The sequence below is a fragment of the Strix uralensis genome, chromosome 4, assembly GCF_047716275.1.
Source record: "Strix uralensis isolate ZFMK-TIS-50842 chromosome 4, bStrUra1, whole genome shotgun sequence".
Lineage (NCBI taxonomy): Eukaryota > Metazoa > Chordata > Aves > Strigiformes > Strigidae > Strix > Strix uralensis.
In genome coordinates, this window is record NC_133975.1 from 84,096,502 (window position 1) to 84,105,829 (window position 9,328).

At 49.1% G+C, this 9,328-nt stretch overlaps 1 protein-coding gene and 1 long non-coding RNA gene across 2 annotated transcripts; one reads left to right on the forward strand and one right to left on the reverse strand.

The window, feature by feature from the left end:
• Positions 1-12: 12 nt before the first annotated feature.
• On the reverse strand, positions 13-4,359 carry LOC141943051 (uncharacterized). The gene is made up of 4 exons (XR_012628827.1): positions 4,281-4,359; positions 3,720-3,774; positions 1,708-1,789; positions 13-399 (listed from the first exon to the last, which is right to left on the reverse strand). It is a non-coding gene; the product is annotated as an uncharacterized LOC141943051 (long non-coding RNA).
• On the forward strand, positions 4,117-8,959 carry LOC141943046 (estradiol 17-beta-dehydrogenase 11-like). Its single transcript, XM_074867509.1, has 7 exons — positions 4,117-4,436; positions 4,988-5,095; positions 5,733-5,864; positions 6,186-6,292; positions 6,696-6,833; positions 7,089-7,205; positions 8,299-8,959. Exons 1-7 carry the CDS (start codon positions 4,170-4,172, stop codon positions 8,384-8,386), a joined length of 957 nt encoding a protein of 318 aa, XP_074723610.1. The 5' UTR covers positions 4,117-4,169; the 3' UTR covers positions 8,387-8,959.
• The last annotated feature ends 369 nt before the right edge of the window (positions 8,960-9,328 follow it).

The following is a 9,328-nucleotide window of genomic DNA, read 5'->3' on the forward strand; positions in this document are numbered from 1 at the left end:
CCAGAGGCTGCTGTTCTGTGATCGAGGGTGCCAGTTAAACTCAGAGACCAGAGTGAAAAGAGTAGGCTTATTTTACTGTTAATGATTAAAGGGAATAACCAAGTAATACAGAAAATAAGGAAAATACAGAATAGTACATTAGTTATTACTAACTACAGTTAATTATAGAAAATAAGAATAAGCAAGGTAATGCACCTCATCATTACTACACGACAGGGAGAACAGTGATTAAGAAAGATCCATCACCACTTGCATACGTTACCCACATGCAGACCCGCAGGTGCTGGGCAGCCCCGGTTACAGCGAGGATTTGGAGTCCTTTTCCCGGCGAGTGGAAAACCCTATGCGGTGCGTTCACCCGTAGCTGAGGCATCCAGAGCCGCTGCAAGAGGGTCCAGCCTTATGGACCAAAAAACAGAAAGTCAGAAAGACTTGCACTCTTCTTTGAGCAGAAATATCTGGTTTGATCCTCCTGTTGGATTCCACTCAAAGCCCAGCCAGGGCTCAGGGGGAGAACCAAGGGAGTTTCTAACAAGGCCAAACACTTGGGCTCTCAGCCTTGAACAAGGCTAAATCAGGAAGTTGGATACATTCTCTCAGCATTTCATCCTCACTACTGATTATATTCTGTCCAAGCTGCATCCTTCACTAGTGAGCATCCATAGTTCGTTAATGATCAGATACTAATGATAAACGCTAATGGTAATACAGATTTCAGTAATTAACAGATACTAAAACCGGATAACGTTTGGTTGTGAGGTTCATCTAGAGGTGAATATTGTTTCAGGGCCTATTATTCAGGCCCCAGCACTACACCTGCCGCCCACCAGGCCAGGCTGCAGGGACGCGGCAGGTCCCCGCTCCCACCGGGAAGCCGCATTGGGATCAGCGAGGTCCAGGGCCAGGCCCGGCACGCTGACAGCGCAGCCCACGGCAGGGCCAGGGCCGGGGCTTGGGTGCGGGTGCCAGGCCAGCGGGCAGAGGGGGCACGGCGGGGGGGAGGCTCCAGATGAGCCTCCTCACAGCTCCTCATCACGAGCCAGCGGCCTGCTCTGATGGGACCCGCCCTGGCCAGGAGGTGAAACCCCCAAAGGGCTTCAGCCTGTGCTGCCAGAGAACAGCACCTGACGAAACACGGGTCAAAGAACCCTTCAGAGCCCAGATTATCTTTCTGTCTACTTGTGCAACTCCTGGCTGGGCCAGGCGCTTGCTGGCTCACAGCCAGCCGACGGAGGCCTGAACACGCTGTCCCCTTCGGCACAGCCTGAGACGGTGGCTCCCCGTAGAATCCATCCCCTACAAAGCCAATTAAAGCATACTGAGGCATGCTTCCCATTTCAAACCAATGCCAAATTGCACAGGTTTTGCTGGCCCTGCTTTCTTTTGAGCTGCATATTGCCCTCTTGCTACAATGACAGTCCTGTCACATATGTGAGACCATTGAAGGTAGATCACATCTGTTGGGCTTTTTCATTACGTTCACTTCCACCTATTCTTACCTAGTGAGGAGTCAAAGGGTCTAAAGTACAGATGCTTCAAAAGCCCTGTCAGAGGGAGCAGCAGAGCAGCCAAAATACTTGCCCTTCACACTGGAGCCTAAAGGCTGAATCAGTACTTCACTTATCTGTAGGTATTTGACAGTTGTCTCTGCTATTGCTGGTAAACATTCTGAACTTTCCACCCAGCTTAGCCTCTCCTGGTACACACCTCCCACGTTTCTGCTATTTCACAGCTTGACTCCTTGCTCAGAGGAAGGGTACAGTGCGGTCCAATGACTCCACAGAAGCAGCTGAAAAAGACCCACAAGAAAGACAGGTCAACATCCTGGTGCGTAGGCCCTCTCCTCAGGCAGGGGAAGGACTGGCTCCAGGAGGACACATCAGACAAGACATCTGGCCTCCCCCAGCCCGATTCCCACCAGCCCTGAGCATCATTCAGATTCTGATGGCAGCATTAAATTGGAAGACTGTTACAGAGGTGCTCAAATAAATAAGCAACCACCAAAAATTAAAAATTTATTGTCAACACAATCAACTAGCCCTCCACAAATTAGAGGTTCAAATGTCCGTGAGAGGAGAACACAACAACTTCCTAGGGTTTATCAACAACCCAAAACGCTCTCTCACTCACCTAACAAGCGAGGGCTTTCAACCTCGAGGATCTGCTCAGGACAGCATCCCGACCCAAGGCACCTCAAGGAGTTTCCTTGGGCAGCATCCTGACCCAAGGGGAGAGTCCTTGACCACAGAGTGCTGCTCCAGGGGACAAGCTCAAAATAGCTCCCCCAGGGGACTCCATTGATACCCAGGTGAATCTGATCCATGGTCAACAGTGGCTCCCATTGGCCAAAGGCCCCAACTACCATGAAGCCCTGGGAGCAGGGGCAATCAGTAGCTACTACACTTCAGTAGCCAAGAAGCCCTATTTTCACTGGGCAGGTGCACCTGCCACAAAGACAAAATCCATCTGGGGAATGACAGACAGCACTCTCCTGCAGAGTCTGTTTCTCAGCACGCTTGCACCTAACGAGAGGGAGACTGTGTCCGCTCCTGCTTTCCCAGATCTAGTCCACTCTCTCAGAGCCAGAGGAATTACCAGGCAATGCAACTTGTGTGCTAGTCTGTATGTGGCTACGGTTCCTCTCTGTGTCTCCGATGGCTGCAAGTCTTCTGCTCGGCATAGAGAAACAGACACAAAAGCGAGGATCTAAACCTTCATCTCCCGAAACGCCAGGCGACAGAATTGAACCATCAAGCCCCGCAGACTCCTCAGTTCTCTACCTGTCCACAACAGACAACTGAAGCTTATCCCAAAGTCTGGTCTCTGTGGGTGCCTAGCAGGAGCCTATGCGAGCAAGCTTCCTGTCGCTGCCTACAGCCAAGTCCCCAGTTTGAAGGGTGGTACCTCACACCCTGCCTTAGGACTCCTTACGAGTCAGGGCAGTGACTCTGGCCTCGTGCTCTGCCTCCCTCTGAGGTGCCCCTTGGCAGCGGTGCTTCTCTGCCCTCCCTGCCTCCTCCGTCGCGGCCACAGCACTGACTGGAGCCCTGCGCCAGGGAAATGACCGCACCGCTGAGCTGAGCAATTAGGGTCTGGCCCAAATGCTGATGTGTTAATTATGAACAGAACGAAGTTCCAAGAGGAAAGTAGGCAGTGCCTCGCTCTGAATCTCTCTGCTGGAGCCAACTCAGTCCTCCACAGACAAGATGAGCAACGGTGCAGCCAAACCCCCAGGACAAAAAAACCCAAATCCTTTTCAACTAATCTTAACAGGAGACCGATTTTGGTCAGCGGACAGATGTTCATGCAACCTTCGCTCTTCCCCAAGCAGCTCAGAAACACCCTTAAGTAAAATTATGAACATGACCTGGACACATCTAGCTTTCTAACCGAAAAGCAAAGGAGGAAGGTCAGCAATCATCTTCAAATAAGGCCTTGCAGTTATGTTGTTAGAGCCCTATGAACCTGAAACTAGTTTCTCCTGTTCCCTACAAGCATTCCTGATCTGGTGAAGGTTCTGGATAATCCATTACACACAAGCAAGTCCAAGTGGGAGTTGTGCAATTTATACTCAGATAAGAATGACCCAATTCACGCGGTCAGTGCCATTTTCCAAAGGACTTGAGGAAACTCATCAGCCATGGCATAAAATGGAAGGACTGGGTATGAATGATTAATTAAAAGACAGAATAAGAGGCAACATCCAGCCAAGAGCTCACCTGTGGAGTGCCACGAGTTGAAAGGACACAGGCCATTCGGCTTTTGTTGAGTGACCTGCAATGGGAAGGTAGGGGACAAAGTCCACTGGCGACGCACAGGTGTGCAGAGGAAGGATGGACTTGGGCTCACCAGGAAGAAAACTGCTCCAGGCCCTCGTGAGACTGAGCAGCTGGGCAGTCACACAGCAGGATTTGAGACAGAATTACAATATAGAGTTTAGGGGACCCTCAAGATGTTTTTGTCAGTAACCGGATGACCAATTTGATTGCCTCTTTCATTTTTTAGTGGTACTTTAGTACCACTTCCATCCAGCCCCGGCAGCCTCCCACCCCCCAGCCCATCCCCTCCCGTGGGCACGCCCCCTCCCCAAACGCCACTCTCTGACAGGCTGCTGTGCCCCTGGCACGTGGGGCCAGGCCTCGGCAGTGGCTGGTGAATGGCCAACCCCCATGATGTCACGAGAGATCAAAGTCCGGTCAGGCGGGCAAAGGGCCCTCAGGCGAACGATGAATCCGTTTCTGGAACTTCTCCTGTTTTTGGCCACACTCATCTACTCCTACCTGGAGGCTTTTGTGAAGCTCTTTGTCCCTGTGAAGAGAAAGTCTGTCAGCGGGGAGCTGGTTCTCATCACGGGCGCCGGCCATGGCGTGGGCAGAGCGACGGCCTTCGAGTTCGCCAAGCGGCACAGCAGGCTGGTGCTGTGGGACATCAACAAGGTAACGGGGCAACTCTGCCTCACTCGGCTCCGAGGCCACGGGGTTCCCAGCAGCGTCGGGAGGGCTGCGCACAGACGGCCCCACAGCACCTCCTCCCACCTGCGCTCCCCTCGGCTCACGGCCGACTCGCTGACGGGGCCAGAAGCCTGTTTCTGCAGCAGAGGAGCAGGTTGACCTTCTGCTCGCTGTCTCTAGCCCCAGATAGAGCCCTCTGGCACGGTCACCCAGGTAGCTGTTGCCTGGCTGAATGGCCACATTAGTGCAGCCTCTTCATTTCAGCCGAATGAAAAGGTGGTAGATGGCACTAGTCTCCCAATGTGTAAAGGGCTGCTGCCGAGTGGAGCGTTGTCCATGTCCACTGCGCTGGAGGAAGAAGGAAAAACTTAATAGCGAGTGAGTGAGTTTTGGTGCTGGGAAATACGTGGTAAGGGTGGAGATGAGCAGCACTGTAGTACCTTGCCAAGGGAGGCCGTGGATCCCAAAGGCATTAAGAACAATTTTGATGACAATAGAAGGTCAGAAGCAGCGTGTTTCTTTTCTGCCTCTTACAGCACGGCGTTGAGGACACGGCGGCAGAATGCGAAAGGCTGGGAGCCACCGTTCAAGCCTTCGTGGTGGACTGCAGCAAAAGGGAGGAAATCTACAGCGCCGCAGAGAAGGTAGGGGAGCAGGGGCACAGGCAAAAGCTTACCCAAACATGCTCCGTTTCAGAAAAGTCGGGAAACCGGGAGAAGAGGTATTGTGTGCAAATTGTGCAAGGCCTTGGAAGCTCCCCACTTCTTGCTGCTTTCTGTACGGGGAGGGAAGTAGCACTTCCCAGATCGCAGCCAGTCTCATCCTCTTCTGTGAGGCTCTGGCGTATCACGCTTCATTGACAAGTTTGTTCTTTAGACTTCCAGCCCCCGCAGGAACTTCTGTTTCCGGAAGTTCCCTGAACAGCACCCAGACAGCGCTGAGGACATGTGAACCATTTGTTGTAAAGGATACGATCCAGCTGGCTCAAAACAGTCCATACGTCCGTAGTCCCAGCTGTGACTACACAGAGCGTACCGTGTCCATGGGCAATGTGTGCAAGGCTATAAATACTGGCAGTGATAATGGGAGAAGTGTCAAATCTAAACCAAATTCCGTGGTCCTGCTGCACAGTTCCTGCTTCATCTGGAAATGCAGCACGGTCCTCCTCTGGCTAAAAGAAACCACGCTAAGAATGAAATTCATTGTCACTCGTCTTCCACAGCCTTGCATTGTTCTGATAGTGAATGACACGCACCTTTCTGGGTTTTTTCTGTCCCCAAGGTGAAAAAGGAAATCGGGGACATCTCCATCCTGGTGAATAACGCTGGTGTGATTACAGCTGCTGATCTGCTCTCGACTCAGGACCACCAGGTTGAGAGAATGTTTGAAGTCAACATTCTTGCTCACATCTGGGTAAGGGCCACAACCATCTTCATACCTCCGTTTGTTTGGGAGCGTTGCTGCAGAGGCGTGTTGAGACCAGCGCTTCTTCTCAGCTACCGGCAAATTACCAAAGCGCCTTTGGGATGAGTATAGCACAGGGTCTAGACTGAAGGGGTATCCCCGTGCCTCTCAGGATCTGAAGGGCTGTGCAGCACAAGGCATTAGAGATAGCACTAGTCGATAGTTAACGACAGGCGGGGTCAGTAATGAATATGCCTAAGAAAATATTGTTCTTTTTCCCCTTGCCTTCCCCACATCCCTTTGTGCTTCGTGGTTTCAATGACTTGCCAGACCACAAGAGCTTTTCTGCCAGCCATGATGAACAACAACCATGGTCACGTTGTCACAGTGGCTTCAGCAGCAGGTCATTTTGTGACTTCTTACATGGTAGCTTATTGGTAAGTGATTTTAAAATCATCTCTCCTCATTTCTTTTATTTTTAATTGCGTCTTCCCCATCAGCAAGCACAGAGTAACCCAAATAGTCCTCCCGCTGACTACGGTACGTCCAAAGGAGGTACCTTTGCTAAGGGGGAAAAAGCACAACAGCCAGCGCTTAGGGATGTCTGGAGGTGCCCACTGATTTAGTTACTCGTTAGCTCTGACTGAATCAGGAGCTCGTTAGCTGTGGCTGAATCAGGACAGTTAGAATTAGTTTCTGCCCTGTCTCTCAGCTGGATTACATTTCTGGTGTTTTTTTGCCTCCTACTCAGTACCGTGTGATCTGTTAGGCCATTTCCAGTTGTAGAAAGCTAGAAACAGTGTTCCTGCCTTCTCATTTCTGCTTTTCCCCTTCCTGCAGTTCAAGCAAGTTTGCTGCGGTTGGATTTCATAAAGCTCTGACAGAGGAGCTGTCTACCCTGGGAAAGGATGGAGTAAAAACTACGTGCCTTTGTCCAGTTTTTATAAACACTGGATTTGTCAAAAACCCCAGTACAAGGTAACTGTCAAAACTCTGCCTTCCTGTCCTTCCTTCTCTGCATCAAGGCACTACATATTAGCCCCAGCTTTAGACCTTGTATTCCAGCTGACCGTAGAAAAACAGTCTGTACCATTGGCTAAAGAAAATCTGCAGCGTCACTTCGCCCACATGACGGTTGCCTTTGAATTACCCGAGTTTGTGCGTACATGAAGCATCAGCTGGTTCCAGCCCCTTTTACCACCGTCGCTCTTACATGCGTGCTTTCCTCTGTAGGCTTGGGAAGATTTTGGAGGTTGAAGAAGTTGTAGAGGCCCTGATGGAAGGAATACTGACCAACCAGAAAATGGTTTTTGTTCCATCAGTTCAACGTGTTGCTCTACTTCTTGAAAAGTAAGTAGAAAGAATACTAACAAAACAAAAAAATCCTTCACATGTAGCAAATATAACTACCTGAGTACACAGACATCAAACTTGTAACATCTGGTTCAAGATTAAGGTTTTTTTTAGAACCCATCACAAGTTAACCAAATAGTGCAGTGGTTCTTTCTAATGACAACAGCAGACATCATCCACAGAAAGATTTTACTGAATCTCCTCATAGGTCATTATGATCCACTTTCTGCAGCTAAGTATTCTCAGTAGAGAACTTGACCACTCTACAGGCTGACAGGGATGGAGAAAGATCATTTTGTCTTCACAGATCACCATTTCCCTTGGGCTTGTGAACAACACTTTCTCTGAAACAGCAACATCATAGAAGTGCCAGACAGAGTTGAGGACCTGCTGTTTATTAGTATTAGTTTCTTAATGTCAGCACCAAAGACCGAGGTCACAGATGCTGGGGAAATTGCTCTAAAAGGGCTCTACTGCTTAGCTCTGCCATGAAAAGCAAGACTTGCCCTCTCACATGTCTTTAATATCCAGTCAAGCTGCTCTGCTGAAGAGGTGTTTTCATCAGAGCTCAGGTTCCAAACCCAGAATTAACATCAGAACAACTAAATCAATACAGGATCTCATGAAACACTTGGTAATTTCTTCTTTGTGAAAGCCACCAAACTTGGGTCTAACTCCAAAGTTGTGTTTATAAGGGGGTGTAAAGATGTTTGGGGTTTTTTTCCCCCCCAAGAATTCCCCAAATAAACCAGTTAAGGTTTTGAAAGCAAAGAGATAGCAAATGCACATATCTATGTTTGATATTAAAACTTGCTGGATCCCGCAGCAATATTGCAACCTAAATCGTGTCCAGTACATACCTGTCCTGGAATTGTTATAAAACAAGTCGGGTGGGACTGGAGTTAAAACTAGTCAGAGATCGATGAGGGGTAGGTGTTCTTTGGAAATAACGCCCAATTTAAGTCTTAGTCTCAGTCTGGGTGTGCACACTTCCACTCCCAGACCAGCCCTTCCCTCACCCGCAGTGCCACTTTTTCACAGAACTGAAGTTTCTTATGCCACATTAATTCCACATTATTGTCTCTTTCAGGTTGTTTCCAGAACGTGCCGTGGCTCTTCTGAAAAAGATGACTGATGCCAAGTTTGATGCAGTCACTGGGCAGAGAAGCACTCAGTGAAAAGCGAAAATTGATTCTCATTTCCCAGTGGCACGAGTGAAGTCAGGACGTGTGCTGAGCGCGGTTCAGCTGTTTGATTCTGAGCAGAACTAAGATGCTTCCAGGCCACCCTGTCCAACCACACCCAAGGGTCGATCCCACAGCTGCAGCAGGGACACACCTGCACAACAGGGAGCGTTAACAAAGCAGAGATGAAGCTCTAGAAGTGTCAAGGGCTGCTCTGGCCGTGTGTCGCCTCGCCTCTGTCTCCTGGTGCTGGGGCAGAGAGGAATTCCCACAGCGCCTGCCTTTGGGAGACAGCACCGCTGCCTGCGGGAGCACCAAGGGATTGCTGAGAGTGTGTTCATTGGGACTCATCCCTCAGCAAAAGTGTCTTCTGAGAGGCGACTTATAGAGGTGGTGGGTGGCCTGTTTTGCCTCAATTTATGTTTTTAAATTTAAAAAATGCTTTAATGAACACTGAATTTCATGTCCTTTTGTAGTAAGTATCTGAAATAATACAGGCTTATAAGTGATTACATCAGTTATGCATTACATCAACATGCCTTCTTCCAAATAAATACAGTTCTTTAACACGTGTGTCTCTTGGCAGTCAAATTCAAAACCAGGTCCTAGAGGTGCATTTAAGGTATGGTATCAAGTAATACACACTTTCCCCATATAATTTCGCACACTGATCATCTGCAGTTCCCAAACACTTTTAAAACACCTTCCTGTGAAAACAGGGCAGTATTTCTCCACATATTACTGGATGCTCTTCTGCATTTCATGCATGCTAGAGAATGTGATTTATGACATGAGAAGACATATCAAGTTGCACTATTTTTCTCCTTGCAATACAAGGCAAATAATCCAGCCTAAGAAAAATTCTGCTGTCTGTCTGCTTCAGTATTCATAAGTCAGACTTGTGTATTAAGGAAAAGAGCAAGGTTATGCTGAGCC

Bases quoted from the DNA above. Each gene is read 5' to 3' on its own strand.
- LOC141943046 (XM_074867509.1), top strand. From the start codon at position 4,170: ATGATGTCACGAGAGATCAAAGTCCGGTCAGGCGGGCAAAGGGCCCTC. The intron at 5,096-5,732 runs GTAGGGGAGCAG...TCTGTCCCCAAG, and splicing joins TCTACAGCGCCGCAGAGAAG to GTGAAAAAGGAAATCGGGGA. The intron at 7,206-8,298 runs GTAAGTAGAAAG...TGTCTCTTTCAG, and splicing joins GTTGCTCTACTTCTTGAAAA to GTTGTTTCCAGAACGTGCCG.